The 20,128-nt window shown below is 52.0% G+C and overlaps 1 protein-coding gene and 1 long non-coding RNA gene across 2 annotated transcripts in view; one reads left to right on the top strand and one right to left on the bottom strand.

The window, feature by feature from the left end:
• Window positions 1–20,128, top strand: part of LOC115188941 (protein FAM83G) — a 28,152-nt gene that overhangs the window by 6,478 nt on the left and 1,546 nt on the right. The window contains exons 3-5 of the mRNA XM_029747776.1: window positions 1,866–1,990; window positions 9,268–9,766; window positions 10,247–11,323. Of these exons, the coding sequence (XP_029603636.1) occupies window positions 1,866–1,990; window positions 9,268–9,766; window positions 10,247–11,323 (1,701 nt within the window). The remainder of the gene's footprint in view (window positions 1–1,865; window positions 1,991–9,267; window positions 9,767–10,246; window positions 11,324–20,128) is intronic.
• On the bottom strand, window positions 8,594–9,161 carry LOC115188948 (uncharacterized). The gene is made up of 3 exons (XR_003876652.1): window positions 9,139–9,161; window positions 8,979–9,005; window positions 8,594–8,737 (listed from the first exon to the last, which is right to left on the bottom strand). It is a non-coding gene; the product is annotated as an uncharacterized LOC115188948 (long non-coding RNA).

Genomic DNA, 20,128 nt, shown 5'->3' with positions numbered 1-20,128 from the left:
TCCCTCTCCTCGTCTCTCTCTCCTCGTCTCTCTCTCCTCGTCTCTCTCTCCTCGTCTCTCTCTCCTCGTCTCTCTCTCCTCTCCTCGTCTCTCTCTCCCTCTCCTCGTCTCCTCTCTCCCTCTCCTCGTCTCTCTCCTCGTCTCTCCTCCTCGTCTCTCTCTCTCTCCCGTCTCCTCCCTCTCCTCGTCTCTCCTCTCCTCGTCTCTCCTCGCTCTCTGCTCCTCGTCCTCTCTCTCTCCCTCTCCTCGTCTCTCTCTCCTCGTCTCTCTCTCCTCGTCATCTCCTCCTCCTCGTCCTCTCTCTCTCTCTCGCTCTCTCTCCTCTCCTCTCTCCCTCTCCTCGTCTCATCTCTCCTCGTCCTCTCTCTCCTCGTCTCTCTCTCTCTCGTCTCCTCTCTCTCCTCTCCTCGTCTCTGTCTCTCTCTCCTCGTCTCCCTCTCCTCGTCTCTCTCTCTCTCTCCTCGTCTCTCTCTCCCTCTCCTCGTCTCTCTCTCCTCGTCTCTCTCCTCGTCTCTCTCTCCTCGTCTCCCTCTCCTCGTCTCTCTCTCTCTCTCCTCGTCTCTCTCTCCCTCTCCCGTCTCTCTCCTCGTCTCCCTCCTCCTCGTCTCCCTCTCCTCGTCTCCTCTCCTCTCTCTCTCTCTCTCTCTCTCTCCTCGTCTCTCTCTCCCTCTCCTCCTCGTCTCTCTCCTCGTCTCTCTCTCCTCGTCTCTCTCTCCTCGTCTCTCTCTCCTCGTCTCTCTCCTCGTCTCTCTCTCTCTCTCTCTCCTCGTCTCTCTCTCTCTCTCCTCGTCTCTCTCCTCGTCTCGCTCTCTCTCTCTCTCCGCTGTTCTCTTCTCCCTCCCTCCCCCATCCCTCCATCTCTAGTTTTACTGCACTGGGGAAATTTTCCTTTGGTACAGCAGTATTACCCAAGAGGCATTGCTCCGCCCAACGCCACACCCTTATTAGAGAGACTAACACCACACACACACACACACACACACACACACACACACACACACACACAACACACACACACACACACACACACACACCACACACACACACACACACACACACACACACACACGAGACTGTCACAGGTTATAACAATATATATTAACGTGTGTGGTGTTAGTCTCTCTTATAAGGGTGTGGCGTTGGGCGGAGCAATGCCTCTTGGGCGTGTGTGTATATTAATGTGTGTGTGTGTGTGTATTAATGTGTGTGTGTGTGTGTGTATATTAGTGTGTGTGTGTGTGTGTGTGTGTATATTAGTGTGTGTGTGTGTGTGTGTGTGTGTGTGTGTGTGTGTGTGTGTGTGTGTGTGTGTGTGTGTATATTAATGTGTGTGTGTGTATATTAATGTGTGTGTGTGTATATATTAGTGTGTGTGTGTGTGTGTGTGTGTGTGTGTGTATATATTAATGTGTGTGTGTGTGTGTGTGTGTGTGTGTGTGTGTGTGTGTGTGTGTGTGTGTGTGTGTGTGTATATATATTAATGTGTGTGTGTGTGTATATATTAGTGTGTGTGTGTGTGTGTGTGTGTGTATATATTAGTGTGTGTGTGTGTGTATATATTAATGTGTGTGTGTGTGTGTATATATTAATGTGTGTGTGTATATTAGTGTGTGTGTGTGTGTGTGTGTGTGTGTATATATTAGTGTGTGTGTGTGTGTATATATTAATGTGTGTGTGTGTGTGTATATATTAATGTGTGTGTGTGTGTGTGTATATATTAATGTGTGTGTGTATATATTAATGTGTGTGTGTGTGTGTATATATTAATGTGTGTGTGTGTGTATATATTAATGTGTGTGTGTGTGTGTGTGTGTGTGGTGTGTGTGTGTGTGTGTGTGTGTGTGTGTTCGTTCTCTGTCCTTCAGAACCTGCGTGTGCGCCACAGTGAAGGAGTAGAGTTCTGCACTCGATCGGCCCAGAAGGTCCGAGGTTCCCTCAGTCAGAGATACATGCTGGTGGACGGAGACAGAGCCGTGACCGGGTCATACAGGTACCCTCCCTGACCTCTGACCCCTCTCAGTCAGCGATACATGCTGGTGGACGGAGACAGAGCCGTGACCGGGTCATACAGGTACCCTCCCTGACCTCTGACCCCTCTCAGTCAGCGATGCATGCTGGTGGACGGAGACAGAGCCGTGACCGGGTCATACAGGTACCCTCCCTGACCTCTGACCCCTCTGACCTCTCTCAGTCAGCGATACATGCTGGTGGACGGAGACAGAGCCGTGACCGGGTCATACAGGTACCCTCCCTGACCTCTGACCCCTCTCAGTCAGCGATACATGCTGGTGGACGGAGACAGAGCCGTGACCGGGTCATACAGGTACCCTCCCTGACCTCTGACCCCTCTCAGTCAGCGATGCATGCTGGTGGACGGAGACAGAGCCGTGACCGGGTCATACAGGTACCCTCCCTGACCTCTGACCCCTCTCAGTCAGAGATACATGCTGGTGGACGGAGACAGAGCCGTGACCGGGTCATACAGGTACCCTCCCTGACCTCTGACCCCTCTCAGTCAGCGATACATGCTGGTGGACGGAGACAGAGCCGTGACCGGGTCATACAGGTACCCTCCCTGACCTCTGACCCCTCTCAGTCAGCGATACATGCTGGTGGACGGAGACAGAGCCGTGACCGGGTCATACAGGTACCCTCCCTGACCTCTGACCCCTCTCAGTCAGAGATACATGCTGGTGGACGGAGACAGAGCCGTGACCGGGTCATACAGGTACCCTCCCTGACCTCTGACCCCTCTCAGTCAGAGATACATGCTGGTGGACGGAGACAGAGCCGTGACCGGGTCATACAGGTACCCTCCCTGACCTCTGACCCCTCTCAGTCAGAGATACATGCTGGTGGACGGAGACAGAGCCGTGACCGGGGTCATACAGGTACCCTCCCTGACCTCTGACCCCTCTCAGTCAGAGATACATGCTGGTGGACGGAGACAGAGCCGTGACCGGGTCATACAGGTACCCTCCCTGACCTCTGACCCCTCTCAGTCAGAGATACATGCTGGTGGACGGAGACAGAGCCGTGACCGGGTCATACAGGTACCCTCCCTGACCTCTGACCTCTCTCTCAGTCAGCGATACATGCTGGTGGACGGAGACAGAGCCGTGACCGGGTCATACAGGTACCCTCCCTGACCTCTGACCTCCCTCAGTCAGAGATACATGCTGGTGGACGGAGACAGAGCCGTGACCGGGTCATACAGGTACCCTCCCTGACCTCTGACCCCTCTGACCTCTCTCAGTCAGAGATACATGCTGGTGGACGGAGACAGAGCCGTGACCGGGTCATACAGGTACCCTCCCTGACCTCTGACCTCCCTGACCTCTGACCCCTCTCAGTCAGAGATACATGCTGGTGGACGGAGACAGAGCCGTGACCGGGTCATACAGGTACCCTCCCTGACCTCTGACCCCTCTCAGTCAGCGATACATGCTGGTGGACGGAGACAGAGCCGTGACCGGGTCATACATGTACCCCCCCTGACCTCTGACCCCTCTCAGTCAGCGATACATGCTGGTGGACGGAGACAGAGCCGTGACCGGGTCATACAGGTACCCCCCCTGACCTCTGACCCCTCTCAGTCAGCGATACATGCTGGTGGACGGAGACAGAGCCGTGACCGGGTCATACAGGTACCCTCCCTGACCTCTGACCCCTCTCAGTCAGAGATACATGCTGGTGGACGGAGACAGAGCCGTGACCGGGTCATACAGGTACCCTCCCTGACCTCTGACCCCTCTCAGTCAGAGATACATGCTGGTGGACGGAGACAGAGCCGTGACCGGGTCATACAGGTACCCTCCCTGACCCCTCTGACCTCTCTCAGTCAGAGATACATGCTGGTGGACGGAGACAGAGCCGTGACCGGGTCATACAGGTACCCTCCCTGACCTCTGACCCCTCTCAGTCAGAGATACATGCTGGTGGACGGAGACAGAGCCGTGACCGGGTCATACAGGTACCCTCCCTGACCTCTGACCCCTCTCAGTCAGAGATACATGCTGGTGGACGGAGACAGAGCCGTGACCGGTTCATACAGGTACCCTCCCTGACCTCTGACCTCCCTGACCTCTGACCCCTCTCAGTCAGAGATACATGCTGGTGGACGGAGACAGAGCCGTGACCGGGTCATACAGGTACCCTCCCTGACCTCTGACCCCTCTCAGTCAGCGATACATGCTGGTGGACGGAGACAGAGCCGTGACCGGGTCATACAGGTACCCTCCCTGACCTCTGACCCCTCTCAGTCAGCGATACATGCTGGTGGACGGAGACAGAGCCGTGACCGGGTCATACAGGTACCCCCCCTGACCTCTGACCCCTCTCAGTCAGCGATACATGCTGGTGGACGGAGACAGAGCCGTGACCGGGTCATACAGGTACCCCCCCTGACCTCTGACCCCTCTCAGTCAGCGATACATGCTGGTGGACGGAGACAGAGCCGTGACCGGGTCATACAGGTACCCTCCCTGACCTCTGACCCCTCTCAGTCAGAGATACATGCTGGTGGACGGAGACAGAGCCGTGACCGGGTCATACAGGTACCCTCCCTGACCTCTGACCCCTCTCAGTCAGAGATACATGCTGGTGGACGGAGACAGAGCTGTGACCGGGTCATACAGGTACCCTCCCTGACCCCTCTGACCTCTCTCAGTCAGAGATACATGCTGGTGGACGGAGACAGAGCCGTGACCGGGTCATACAGGTACCCTCCCTGACCTCTGACCCCTCTCAGTCAGAGATACATGCTGGTGGACGGAGACAGAGCCGTGACCGGGTCATACAGGTACCCTCCCTGACCTCTGACCCCTCTCAGTCAGAGATACATGCTGGTGGACGGAGACAGAGCCGTGACCGGGTCATACAGGTACCCTCCCTGACCTCTGACCTCCCTGACCTCTGACCCCTCTCAGTCAGAGATACATGCTGGTGGACGGAGACAGAGCCGTGACCGGGGTCATACAGGTACCCTCCCTGACCTCTGACCCCTCTCAGTCAGCGATACATGCTGGTGGACGGAGACAGAGCCGTGACCGGGTCATACAGGTACCCTCCCTGACCTCTGACCCCTCTCAGTCAGAGATACATGCTGGTGGACGGAGACAGAGCCGTGACCGGGTCATACAGGTACCCTCCCTGACCCCTCTGACCTCTCTCAGTCAGAGATACATGCTGGTGGACGGAGACAGAGCCGTGACCGGGTCATACAGGTACCCTCCCTGACCTCTGACCCCTCTCAGTCAGAGATACATGCTGGTGGACGGAGACAGAGCCGTGACCGGGTCCTACAGGTACCCTCCCTGACCTCTGACCCCTCTCAGTCAGAGATACATGCTGGTGGACGGAGACAGAGCCGTGACCGGGTCATACAGGTACCCTCCCTGACCTCTGACCTCCCTGACCTCTGACCCCTCTCAGTCAGAGATACATGCTGGTGGACGGAGACAGAGCCGTGACCGGGTCATACAGGTACCCTCCCTGACCTCTGACCCCTCTCAGTCAGAGATACATGCTGGTGGACGGAGACAGAGCCGTGACCGGGTCATACAGGTACCCTCCCTGACCTCTGACCTCTCTCAGTCAGCGATACATGCTGGTGGACGGAGACAGAGCCGTGACCGGGTCATACAGGTACCCTCCCTGACCTCTGACCTCTCTCAGTCAGCGATACATGCTGGTGGACGGAGACAGAGCCGTGACCGGGTCATACAGGTACCCTCCCTGACCTCTGACCTCTCTCAGTCAGCGATACATGCTGGTGGACGGAGACAGAGCCGTGACGGGTCATACAGGTACCCTCCCTGACCTCTGACCTCTCTCAGTCAGCGATACATGCTGGTGGACGGAGACAGAGCCGTGACCGGGTCATACAGGTACCCTCCCTGACCTCTGACCCCTCTCAGTCAGCGATACATGCTGGTGGACGGAGACAGAGCCGTGACCGGGTCATACAGGTACCCTCCCTGACCTCTGACCCCTCTCAGTCAGCGATACATGCTGGTGGACGGAGACAGAGCCGTGACCGGGTCATACAGGTACCCTCCCTGACCTCTGACCCCTCTCAGTCAGCGATACATGCTGGTGGACGGAGACAGAGCCGTGACCGGGTCATACAGGTACCCTCCCTGACCTCTGACCTCCCTGACCTCTGACCTCTCTCAGTCAGAGATACATGCTGGTGGACGGAGACAGAGCCGTGACCGGGTCATACAGGTACCCTCCCTGACCTCTGACCTCTCTCAGTCAGAGATACATGCTGGTGGACGGAGACAGAGCCGTGACCGGGTCATACAGGTACCCTCCCTGACCTCTGACCTCTCTCAGTCAGAGATACATGCTGGTGGACGGAGACAGAGCCGTGACCGGGTCATACAGGTACCCTCCCTGACCTCTGACCCCTCTGACCTCTCTCAGTCAGAGATACATGCTGGTGGACGGAGACAGAGCCGTGACCGGGTCATACAGGTACCCTCCCTGACCTCTGACCTCTCTCAGTCAGAGATACATGCTGGTGGACGGAGACAGAGCCGTGACCGGGTCATACAGGTACCCTCCCTGACCTCTGACCTCTCTCAGTCAGAGATACATGCTGGTGGACGGAGACAGAGCCGTGACCGGGTCATACAGGTACCCTCCCTGACCTCTGACCCCTCTGACCTCTCTCAGTCAGAGATACATGCTGGTGGACGGAGACAGAGCCGTGACCGGGTCATACAGGTACCCTCCCTGACCTCTGACCTCTCTCAGTCAGCGATACATGCTGGTGGACGGAGACAGAGCCGTGACCGGGTCATACAGGTACCCTCCCTGACCTCTGACCCCTCTCAGTCAGAGATACATGCTGGTGGACGGAGACAGAGCCGTGACCGGGTCATACAGGTACCCTCCCTGACCTCTGACCTCCCTGACCTCTGACCCCTCTCAGTCAGAGATACATGCTGGTGGACGGAGACAGAGCCGTGACCGGGTCATACAGGTACCCCCCCTGACCTCTGACCCCTCTCAGTCAGAGATACATGCTGGTGGACGGAGACAGAGCCGTGACCGGGTCATACAGGTACCCTCCCTGACCTCTGACCCCTCTCAGTCAGAGATACATGCTGGTGGACGGAGACAGAGCCGTGACCGGGTCATACAGGTACCCTCCCTGACCTCTGACCCCTCTCAGTCAGAGATACATGCTGGTGGACGGAGACAGAGCCGTGACCGGGTCATACAGGTACCCTCCCTGACCCCTCTGACCTCCCTCAGTCAGAGATACATGCAGGTGGACGGAGACAGAGCCGTGACCGGGTCATACAGGTACCCTCCCTGACCTCAGACCCCTCTCAGTCAGAGATACATGCTGGTGGACGGAGACAGAGCCGTGACCGGGTCATACAGGTACCCTCCCTGACCTCTGACCCCTCTCAGTCAGAGATACATGCTGCTGGACGGAGACAGAGCCGTGACCGGGTCATACAGGTACCCTCCCTGACCTCTGACCCCTCTCAGTCAGAGATACATGCTGGTGGACGGAGACAGAGCCGTGACCGGGTCATACAGGTACCCTCCCTGACCCCTCTGACCTCCCTCAGTCAGAGATACATGCTGGTGGACGGAGACAGAGCCGTGACCGGGTCATACAGGTACCCTCCCTGACCTCTGACCCCTCTCAGTCAGAGATACATGCTGGTGGACGGAGACAGAGCCGTGACCGGGTCATACAGGTACCCTCCCTGACCTCTGACCCCTCTCAGTCAGAGATACATGCTGGTGGACGGAGACAGAGCCGTGACCGGGTCATACAGGTACCCCCCCTGACCTCTGACCCCTCTCAGTCAGAGATACATGCTGGTGGACGGAGACAGAGCCGTGACCGGGTCATACAGGTACCCTCCCTGACCTCTGACCCCTCTCAGTCAGAGATACATGCTGGTGGACGGAGACAGAGCCGTGACCGGGTCATACAGGTACCCTCCCTGACCTCTGACCTCCCTCAGTCAGAGATACATGCTGGTGGACGGAGACAGAGCCGTGACCGGGTCATACAGGTACCCTCCCTGACCTCTGACCCCTCTGACCTCTCTCAGTCAGAGATACATGCTGGTGGACGGAGACAGAGCCGTGACCGGGTCATACAGGTACCCTCCCTGACCCCTCTGACCCCTCTCAGTCAGAGATACATGCTGGTGGACGGAGACAGAGCCGTGACCGGGTCATACAGGTACCCTCCCTGACCTCTGACCTCTCTCAGTCAGAGATACATGCTGGTGGACGGAGACAGAGCCGTGACCGGGTCATACAGGTACCCCCCCTGACCTCTGACCTCTCTCAGTCAGAGATACATGCTGGTGGACGGAGACAGAGCCGTGACCGGGTCATACAGGTACCCTCCCTGACCTCTGACCTCTCTCAGTCAGAGATACATGCTGGTGGACGGAGACAGAGCCGTGACCGGGTCATACAGGTACCCTCCCTGACCTCTGACCCCTCTCAGTCAGAGATACATGCTGGTGGACGGAGACAGAGCCGTGACCGGGTCATACAGGTACCCTCCCTGACCTCTGACCTCCCTGACCTCTGACCCCTCTCAGTCAGAGATACATGCTGGTGGACGGAGACAGAGCCGTGACCGGGTCATACAGGTACCCTCCCTGACCTCTGACCCCTCTGACCTCCCTCAGTCAGAGATACATGCTGGTGGACGGAGACAGAGCCGTGACCGGGTCATACAGGTACCCTCCCTGACCCCTCTGACCCCTCTCAGTCAGAGATACATGCTGGTGGACGGAGACAGAGCCGTGACCGGGTCATACAGGTACCCCCCCTGACCTCTGACCTCCCTGACCTCTGACCCCTCTCAGTCAGAGATACATGCTGGTGGACAGAGACAGAGCCATGACCTGGTCATACAGGTACCCCCCCTGACCTCTGACCCCTCTGACCTCCCTGTTCTCCCTGACCTCTCTGACCTCTCTGACCTCCCTGACCTCTGACCCCTCTGACCCCTCTCAGTCAGAGATACATGCTGGTAGACAGAGACAGAGCTATAACTGGGTCATACAGGTACCCCCCCTGACCTCTGACCCCTCTGACCTCCCTGTTCTCCCTGTTCTCCCTGACCTCTCTGACCTCTCTGACCTCCCTGACCTCTGACCCCTCTGACCCCTCTCAGTCAGAGATACATGCTGGTGGACAGAGACAGAGCCGTGACCGGGTCATACAGGTACCCCCCCTGACCTTTGACCCCTGTATGTTCTCTCTCCTCAGCTTCACGTGGTCGGCGTCTCGTCTGGACCGGAACCTGATCACCGTTCTGAGCGGTCAGGCAGTCGAGACGTTCGACAGACAGTTCCGTGACCTCTACATGACCTCTAGGGGCGTGTCCCTTGCCAAGGTCCCGCTGGAGGAGGAGCCTATCCCTGACCTCGCCCCCGTCGTCGTCGCCCCGGCGCCCGTCTCCGCGGCCGTTGCTAGGAAACTGATCAATCCTAAATACGCCCTGGTGACGTCGCAGGCTAAAGCTAACAATGCTAGCCCGGCTAGCTCCGCTAACGACTCCGGCAACAAGAACTCCGTTACCCAAAATCCACTGGGACGGGTTCTGAAGCCTGCCAGAGAGCCAGTCGAGGCTCCGCCCCTCCACCCGGGACTAGCCAATCTGGAGAAGGCGTACCTGATCCAATACCTGCCCACCTGGCCGGAGCCAGACCCTCCCCGCGACGTGATTGGCTTCATCAACGTGAGAGACGCGTCCCGCCCCCAACAGGTTTGTTCCCCCTTTCCCCCCCTTTCTCCTCACCCTTTCTCCTCACCCTTTCTCCTCACCCTAACCCTTTCTCCTCACCCTTTCTCCTCACCCTTCCTCCTCACCCTCACCCTTTCTCCTCACCCTTTCTCCTCACGCTCACCCTCACCCTTTCTCCTCACCCTCACCCTTTCTCCTCACCCTTTCTCCTCACCCTCACCCTTTCTCCTCACCCTCACCCTTTCTCCTCACCCTTTCTCCTCACCCTCACCCTTTCTCCTCACCCTTTCTCCTCACCCTTTCTCCTCACCCTTTCTCCTCACCCTCACCCTTTCTCCTCACCCTTTCTCCTCACCCTTTCTCCTCACCCTTTCTCCTCACCCTCACCCTTTCTCCTCCCCCTTTCTCACCCACATGTATCTGACTCTAACCAGGTCTCCCTACTGTTGTTTGAATGATGTAACATGTGACCTGACTGATAATGTATGTAACTCTTACCAGGTCCACCTCCAGAGAAGTCAACAGTTTGAGACCAGCCAGGCCATCAGGTTCAGCTCTCCCTTCAGTGTGGCTGAGAAACCCCTCCCTGAGACTGCTACTCTACGGAATACACAGCACGACAAACATGCACCTGATCCTCAGCACCCTGATCCTCAGCACCCTGATACGCCTGGTACACAGAACCCTGGTACACAGAACCCTGGTACACAGAACCCTGGTACACAGAACCCTGATCCTCAGCACCCTGATACACAGAACCCTGATACGCCTGATACACAGAACCCTGGTACACGGAACCCTGATACTCAGAACCCTGATACGCAGAACCCTGATACGCAGAACCCTGATACTCAGAACCCTGGTACACGGAACCCTGATACTCGGAACCCTGATACTCGGAACCCTGATACACAGAACCCTGGTACTCAGAACCCTGATACTCAGAACCCTGGTACACAGAACCCTGATACTCAGAACCCTGATACGCCCGATTCACACCCCTCCGCCCCTCCAGTCCCTAAACCTCGCACCCTGCAGCTCCTCATTGGCCCTGCCCAGTCACACCAGTCTGGCCAACCACAGGTCAGCCTGGTCCCCAGGACCGAAAGCCAATCAGGGACACCGCCTGCCTCCATCAGCCAATCAGAAACACTGATGGATACCAAGTCCCGCCCTGGACAGAGGGAGGAGGAGGAAGAGTGGCTAGAGGAGGAGGAGTGGCTGGAGGAGGAGCTAGAGTGGAGGCGGGGCAGCAGTAGTCATGACGATAATGGCCGCGCCACGTCGCTATTTGACCAGACAGCCAATAACACGTCGTCTGACGACTTATACTACGAGTGCAACGAATCAGACCCCGCAGAATCCTCGCCGGTGGCCAATGGGGTAACGGCAGAGTTGGGCCGGGTCGACGAGGGTCATCGTCACGGAAATGGGGTCAATGTGATGGCGAGGTTCTCCCAGAGCATGCTGGACCTTCGGCCTGACGGCCAATCAAACGACGGGAGAGTTCTAATGAGCCAATCACAGGACCGAAGGGGTCAACAGACACGCCCACGGCCACAAAGACACATCGGACAGGTGAGACGCCCCACACCGACCTAGGGGTCAAAAGGTTAATGACCCTCACTAGGAGACCAGATTAGACCTAGGGGTCAACAGGTCCCTCACTAGGAGACCAGATTAGACCTAGGGGTCAACAGGTCCCTCACTAGGAGACCAGATTAGACCTAGGGGTCAACAGGTCCCTCACTAGGAGACCAGATTAGACCTAGGGGTCAACAGGTCCCTCACTAGGAGACCAGATTAGACCTAGGGGTCAACAGGTCCCTCACTAGGAGACCAGATTAGACCTAGGGGTCAGCAGGTCCCTCACTAGGAGACCAGATTAGACCTAGGGGTCAACAGGTCCCTCACTAGGAGACCAGATTAGACCTAGGGGTCAACAGGTCCCTCACTAGGAGACCAGATTAGACCTAGGGGTCAACATGTCCCTCACTAGGAGACCAGATTAGACATAGGGGTCAACAGGTTAATGACCCTCACTAGGAGACCAGATTAGACCTAGGGGTCAACAGGTCCCTCACTAGGAGACCAGATTAGACCTAGGGGTCAACAGGTCCCTCACTAGGAGACCAGATTAAACCTAGGGGTCAAAAGGTTAGGGTTAGGACAGCAGCCAGAGAGTTGATATGTCCTGTTGATGCAGCCAGAGAGATGATATGTCCTGTTGACGCAGCCAGAGAGATGATATGTCCTGTTGATGCAGCCAGAGAGTTGATGCAGCCAGAGAGATGATATGTCCTGTTGATGCAGCCAGAGAGTTGATATGTCCTGTTGACGCAGCCAGAGAGATGATATGTCCTGTTGATGCAGCCAGAGAGTTGATATGTCCTGTTGACGCAGCCAGAGAGTTGATATGTCCTGTTGACGCAGCCAGAGAGTTGATATGTCCTGTTGATGCAGCCAGAGAGATGATATGTCCTGTTGACGCAGCCAGAGAGATGATATGTCCTGTTGACGCAGCCAGAGAGATGATATGTCCTGTTGACGCAGCCAGAGAGATGATGCAGCCAGAAAGTTGATATGTCCTGTTGATGCAGCCAGAGAGATGATATGTCCTGTTGACGCAGCCAGAGAGATGATATGTCCTGTTGATGCAGCCAGAGAGTTGATATGTCCTGTTGACGCAGCCAGAGAGTTGATATGTCCTGTTGACGCAGCCAGAGAGATGATATGTCCTGTTGACGCAGCCAGAGAGATGATATGTTCTGTTGACGCAGCCAGAGAGATGATATGTCCTGTTGACGCAGCCAGAGAGATGATGCAGCCAGAGAGTTGATATGTCCTGTTGATGCAGCCAGAGAGATGATATGTCCTGTTGATGCAGCCAGAGAGATGATATGTCCTGTTGATGCAGCCAGAGAGTTGATATGTCCTGTTGATGCAGCCAGAGAGATGATGCAGCCAGAGAGATGATATGTCCTGTTGACGCAGCCAGAGAGATGATATGTCCTGTTGATGCAGCCAGAGAGTTGATGCAGCCAGAGAGTTGATGCAGCCAGAGAGTTGATATGTCCTGTTGACGCAGCCAGAGTTGATATGTCCTGTTGATGCAGCCAGAGAGTTGATATGTCCTGTTGATGCAGCCAGAGAGTTGATGCAGCCAGAGAGTTGATATGTCCTGTTGATGCAGCCAGAGAGTTGATGCAGCCAGAGAGTTGATATGTCCTGTTGATGCAGCCAGAGAGTTGATGCAGCCAGAGAGTTGATATGTCCTGATGATGCAGCCAGAGAGTTGATATGTCCTGTTGATGCAGCCAGAGAGTTGATGCAGCCAGAGAGTTGATATGTCCTGTTGATGCAGCCAGAGAGTTGATATGTCCTGTTGATGCAGCCAGAGAGTTGATGCAGCCAGAGAGTTGATATGTCCTGTTGACGCAGCCAGAGAGTTGATATGTCCTGTTGACGCAGCCAGAGAGTTGATATGTCCTGTTGATGCAGCCAGAGAGATGATATGTCCTGTTGACGCAGCCAGAGAGATGATATGTCCTGTTGACGCAGCCAGAGAGATGATATGTCCTGTTGACGCAGCCAGAGAGATGATGCAGCCAGAAAGTTGATATGTCCTGTTGATGCAGCCAGAGAGATGATATGTCCTGTTGACGCAGCCAGAGAGATGATATGTCCTGTTGATGCAGCCAGAGAGTTGATATGTCCTGTTGACGCAGCCAGAGAGTTGATATGTCCTGTTGACGCAGCCAGAGAGATGATATGTCCTGTTGACGCAGCCAGAGAGATGATATGTTCTGTTGACGCAGCCAGAGAGATGATATGTCCTGTTGACGCAGCCAGAGAGATGATGCAGCCAGAGAGTTGATATGTCCTGTTGATGCAGCCAGAGAGATGATATGTCCTGTTGATGCAGCCAGAGAGATGATATGTCCTGTTGATGCAGCCAGAGAGTTGATATGTCCTGTTGATGCAGCCAGAGAGATGATGCAGCCAGAGAGATGATATGTCCTGTTGACGCAGCCAGAGAGATGATATGTCCTGTTGATGCAGCCAGAGAGTTGATGCAGCCAGAGAGTTGATGCAGCCAGAGAGTTGATATGTCCTGTTGACGCAGCCAGAGTTGATATGTCCTGTTGATGCAGCCAGAGAGTTGATATGTCCTGTTGATGCAGCCAGAGAGTTGATGCAGCCAGAGAGTTGATATGTCCTGTTGATGCAGCCAGAGAGTTGATGCAGCCAGAGAGTTGATATGTCCTGTTGATGCAGCCAGAGAGTTGATGCAGCCAGAGAGTTGATATGTCCTGATGATGCAGCCAGAGAGTTGATATGTCCTGTTGATGCAGCCAGAGAGTTGATGCAGCCAGAGAGTTGATATGTCCTGTTGATGCAGCCAGAGAGTTGATATGTCCTGTTGATGCAGCCAGAGAGTTGATGCAGCCAGAGAGTTGATATGTCCTGTTGATGCAGCCAGAGAGTTGATATGTCCTGTTGATGCAGCCAGAGAGTTGATATGTCCTGTTGACGCAGCCAGAGAGATGATATGTCCTGTTGATGCAGCCAGAGAGTTGATATGTATTGTTGATGCAGCCAGAGAGATGATATGTCCTGTTGATGCAGCCAGAGAGATGATATGTCCTGTTGATGCAGCCAGAGAGTTGATATGTATTGTTGATGCAGCCAGAGAGATGATATGTCCTGTTGATGCAGCCAGAGAGTTGATATGTATTGTTGATGCAGCCAGAGAGTTGATATGTCCTGTTGATGCAGCCAGAGAGTTGACATGTATTGTAGCTATTGTATTGCATGTAGCTAGTAGCCAGAGAGATGATATGTCCTGTTGACGCAGCCAGAGAGTTGATGCAGCCAGAGAGATGATATGTATTGTAGCTATTGTATTGCATGTAGCTAGTAGCCACATTTTGCGTTGTTGCGTTGAAATGGTATATTATTGGTCCACTGGACCTGTCATTACTTTTCTCGGGAAACAGGAAGGAGCTTTGGTGGGAAAGTCCCGGGACCTCAGCATGAGGTGTTACTAATTACTTTAATGAGCAGCGGAGAGAGAGAACAATATTATAGCTCTGTGTGAAAGGGAGAGAGAGGGAGGAGAGAGAGGGAGGAAGAGGAGAGAGAGAACAATATAATAGCTGTGTGTGAAAGGGAGAGAGGGAGGAAGAGGAGAGAGAGAGAGGGACAAAGGCGAGAGAGAGGGAGGAAGAGGAGAGAGAGGGAGGGAGGAAGAGAGGAGAGGGAGGGAGGGAGGGAGTCCAGCTAGTATCTAATGTGTATTAGGAATGTTCTCCAACTGATTGGACATTGGGAATAGTTCAGAGAACACTAACAAACAACGTTCTACTGTGGGAATTTCAGTCCTTCAGTATAACGTTTTCTGCAGGTTCTCATGGTTCTATTTAGTCATGTTCCCAGAACGTTCAGAGAACACTAACAAACAACGTTCTACTGTGGGAATTTCAGTCCTTCAGTATAACGTTTTCTGCAGGTTTTCTCGTGGTCCTATTTAGTCATGTTCCCAGAATGTTCAGAAACAACGTTCTTCGGTGGTCATTTCAGTCCTTCAGTATAACGTTTTCTGCAGGTTCTCATGGTTCTATTTAGTCATGTTCCCAGAACGTTCAGAAAACATTAAAGTTCAAGTAAGGTTCTTTGAATGTTATTTCAAAACGAAAACATTCCTGTTCTCAGCGTCAACAAAACTCTCTCTGTCCTCTGTCTTGCTAAGTGTGTTCAGGTGTGTTGCCAAGCCCACTAATTGGCCACACCTGATGTTCCATAGAGCTCGTTTCCTTTGAAATGAGGTGTGTTTGAATAGACCCAAAATGAACAGCTTTGTTTGCATTTAACAAACATGGCATGTTAGCTCCATCCTGGTGGCCAAGTGGACTAACTCCAGGGATAGAAAACACAAGATCGTAGGTTCAAATCTCACTGACGCCGTGTCACAATTAGAAAATAAACTGTTTTTTTTATTTAATGCCAAAGCAGATAAATATCCATGAGTTCAATCTGTGCTGGCAGTTCAGAACAGTCAAGCTAGCCGTCTTAAAACCTGTTAGGGCTAGGGGGCAGTATTTTCACGGCCGTGTTAATAAAAGGCTTATTGAAACATTCACTGGAAGTTTTTAAAGGAAGTCATTGGAAAAACCTCCAAATAACCAGACTGTATCACGATTGGCCGGTGTAGGCCGTGATTGGCCCGGCGTCGTCCGGGTTTGGCCGGCGTAGGCCGTGATTGGCCGGTGTAGGCCGGGTTTGGCCGGCGTAGGCCGTCATTGTAAATAAGAATTTGTTCTTAACTGATTTGCCCAGTTAAATAAAGGTTAAATACATGGGTCTACACATACTGAGACAGAGGAGCGCTGTTTCCCTGTTTCGCTGTTTCCCTGTTTCCCTGTTTCGCTGTCCTGAGCTCCCTGGAGCAGGAAACTCTGAGGGCTGTTGATACAATGTTACACTTCACTAGTAACAGTGTTGGTTCAGTCCAAGTGATGAGTTGATACAATGTTACACTTCACTAGTAACAGCTCAACTCAAGACAGACGTCTACTGTATTTTACTAGGGAAGTTCTAGGTCTACTGTATTTTACTAGGGAAGTTCTAGGTCTACTGTATTTTACTAGGGAAGTTCTAGATCTACTGTATTTTACTAGTTGATGATGGAAGTTCTAGGCCTACTGTATTTTACTAGGGAAGTTCTAGGCCTACTGTATTTTACTAGGGAAGTTCTAGGTCTACTGTATTTTACTAGGGAAGTTCTAGGTCTACTGTATTTTACTAGGGAAGTTCTAGGTCTACTGTATTTTACTAGGGAAGTTCTAGGTCTACTGTATTTTACTAGGGAAGTTCTAGGTCTACTGTATTTTACTAGGGAAGTTCAAGGTCTAGTGTATTTTACTAGGGAAGTTCAAGGTCTACTGTATTTTACTAGGGAAGTTCTAGGTCTACTGTATTTTACTAGGGAAGTTCTAGGTCTACTGTATTTTACTAGGGAAGTTCTAGGTCTACTGTAATTTACTAGTTGATGGTGGAAGTTCTAGGTCTACTGTATTTTACTAGGGAAGTTCTAGGCCTACTGTATTTTACTAGGGAAGTTCTAGGTCTACTGTATTTTACTAGTTGATGGTGGAAGTTCTAGGCCTACTGTATTTTACTAGTTGATGGTGGAAGTTCTAGGTCTACTGTATTTTACTAGGGAAGTTCTAGGTCTACTGTATTTTACTAGGGAAGTTCTAGGTCTACTGTATTTTACTAGTTGATGATGGAAGTTCTAGGTCTAGTGTATTTTACTAGGGAAGTTCTAGGCCTACTGTATTTTACTAGGGAAGTTCTAGGCCTACTGTATTTTACTAGGGAAGTTCTAGGCCTACTGTATTTTACTAGGGAAGTTCTAGGTCTACTGTATTTTACTAGGGAAGTTCTAGGTCTACTGTATTTTACTAGGGAAGTTCTAGGTCTACTGTATTTTACTAGGGAAGTTCTAGGCCTACTGTATTTTACTAGGGAAGTTCCAGGTCTAGTGTATTTTACTAGGGAAGTTCTAGGTCTAGTGTATTTTACTAGGGAAGTTCTAGGTCTAGTGTATTTTACTAGGGAAGTTCTAGGTCTAGTGTATTTTACTAGGGAAGTTCTAGGTCTACTGTATTTTACTAGGGAAGTTCTAGGCCTACTGTATTTTACTAGGGAAGTTCTAGGCCTACTGTATTTTACTAGGGAAGTTCTAGGCCTACTGTATTTTACTAGGGAAGTTCTAGGTCTACTGTATTTTACTAGGAACGTTCTAGGTCTACTGTATTTTACTAGGAACGTTCTAGGTCTACTGTATTTTACTAGGGAAGTTCTAGGCCTACTGTATTTTACTAGGGAAATTCTAGGTCTACTGTATTTTACTAGGGAAGTTCTAGGTCTACTGTATTTTACTAGTTGATGGTGGAAGTTCTAGGTCTACTGTATTTTACTAGGGAAGTTCTAGGTCTACTGTATTTTACTAGGGAAGTTCTAGGTCTACTGTATTTTACTAGTTGATGATGGAAGTTCTAGGTCTACTGTATTTTACTAGGGAAGTTCTAGGCCTACTGTATTTTACTAGTTGATGGTGGAAGTTCTAGGTCTACTGTATTTTACTAGGGAAGTTCTAGGCCTACTGTATTTTACTAGGGAAGTTCTAGGCCTACTGTATTTTACTAGGGAAGTTCTAGGTCTACTGTATTTTACTAGGGAAGTTCTAGGTCTAGTGTATTTTACTAGGGAAGTTCTAGGTCTAGTGTATTTTACTAGGGAAGTTCTAGGTCTAGTGTATTTTACTAGGGAAGTTCTAGGTCTAGTGTATTTTACTAGGGAAGTTCTAGGCCTACTGTATTTTACTAGGGAAGTTCTAGGTCTACTGTATTTTACTAGGGAAGTTCTAGGCCTACTGTATTTTACTAGGGAAGTTCTAGGCCTACTGTATTTTACTAGGGAAGTTCTAGGTCTACTGTATTTTACTAGGAACGTTCTAGGTCTACTGTATTTTACTAGGGAAGTTCTAGGCCTACTGTATTTTACTAGGGAAGTTCTAGGCCTACTGTATTTTACTAGGAATGTTCTAGGTCTACTGTATTTTACTAGGGAAGTTCTAGGCCTACTGTATTTTACTAGGGAAGTTCTAGGTCTACTGTATTTTACTAGGGAAGTTCTAGGTCTACTGTATTTTACTAGGGAAGTTCTAGGCCTACTGTATTTTACTAGGGAAGTTCTAGGCCTACTGTATTTTACTAGGGAAGTTCTAGGCCTACTGTATTTTACTAGGGAAGTTCTAGGTCTACTGTATTTTACTAGTTGATGATGGAAGTTCTAGGTCTACTGTATTTTACTAGGGAAGTTCTAGGTCTACTGTATTTTACTAGTTGATGATGGAAGTTCTAGGTCTGTATTTTACTAGGGAAGTTCTAGGTCTACTGTATTTTACTAGGGAAGTTCTAGGTCTACTGCTGCATTGGCCTATAGGCTATCTCAGCGTGTGGATCACAGGGTATCAGTGTGGATCACAGGGTATCAGTGTGGACCCAGGGTATCAGTGTGGATCAGTGTGGACCCCAGGGTATCAGTGTGGATCACAGGGTATCAGTGTGGATCACAGGGTATCAGTGTGGATCACAATGTATCAGTGTGGACCCCAGGGTATCAATGTGGATCACAGGGGATCAGTGTGGATCCCAGTGTATCAGTGTGGATCAGTGTGGGTATCAGTGTGGGTATCAGTGTGGATCAGTGTGGATCACAATGTATCAGTGTGGACCCCAGGGTATCAATGTGGATCAGTGTGGATCAGTGTGGATCCAGGGTATCAGTGTGGATCAGTGTGGACCCCAGGGTATCAGTGTGGATCCCAGAGTATCAGTGTGGATCAGTGTGGATCCCAGGGTATCAGTGTGGATCCCAGGGTATCAGTGTGGATCAGTGTGGATCACAGTGGATTAGTGTGGATCACAGTGGATTAGTGTGGATCAGTGTGGATCACAGTGTGGATCAGTGTGGATCACAGTGTGGATCAGTGTGGACCCCAGGGTATCAGTGTGGATCCCAGTGTATCAGTGTGGATCACAATGTATCAGTGTGGATCAGTGTGGATCACAGTGTGGATCAGTGTGGACCCCAGGGTATCAGTGTGGATCCCAGGGTATCAGTGTGGATCAGTGTGGATCCCAGGGTATCAGTGTGGACCCCAGGGTATCAGTGTGGATCCTAGGGTATCAGTGTGGATCAGTGTGGACCCCAGGGTATCAGTGTGGAGCCAGGGTATCAGTGTGGATCAGTGTGGATCATGTCTGGTATGATGGTGAATATGAAGGGTAACAACTTGAGGTAGAACACCAGGATGGAAGCTCCTTTAGGATGAGACAGGTTCTTAGCTGACAGGGACCTCTGGATCACCTGGACACACACACACACACACACACACACACACACACACACACACACACACACACACACACACACGAATGTATGAGTCAAGGGAACATAAAGAGTGTCTTCGTGACCAATAGAAATGAGTGTAGATCTAACTGTAGTCAGGGCAGTATGGGTCAGGGCAGTATGTAGATCTAACTGTAGTCAGGGCAGTATGGGTCAGGGCAGTATGGGTCAGGGCAGTGAGTAGATCTAACTGTAGTCAGGGCAGTATGGGTCAGGGCAGTATGGGTCAGGGCAGTATGTAGATCTAACTGTAGTCAGGGCAGTATGGGTCAGGGCAGTATGTAGATCTAACTGTAGTCAGGGCAGTATGGGTCAGGGCAGTATGGGTCAGGGCAGTATGTAGATCTAACTGTAGTCAGGCAGTATGGGTCAGGGCAGTATGGGTCAGGGCAGTATGGGTCA

Source organism: Salmo trutta, unplaced genomic scaffold (assembly GCF_901001165.1).
Source record: "Salmo trutta unplaced genomic scaffold, fSalTru1.1, whole genome shotgun sequence".
In the NCBI taxonomy this organism is placed as follows: Eukaryota; Metazoa; Chordata; class Actinopteri; order Salmoniformes; family Salmonidae; genus Salmo; species Salmo trutta.
Note: the sequence above shows the minus strand (reverse complement) of the source record. Positions and strands in the feature narration are given on the sequence as shown.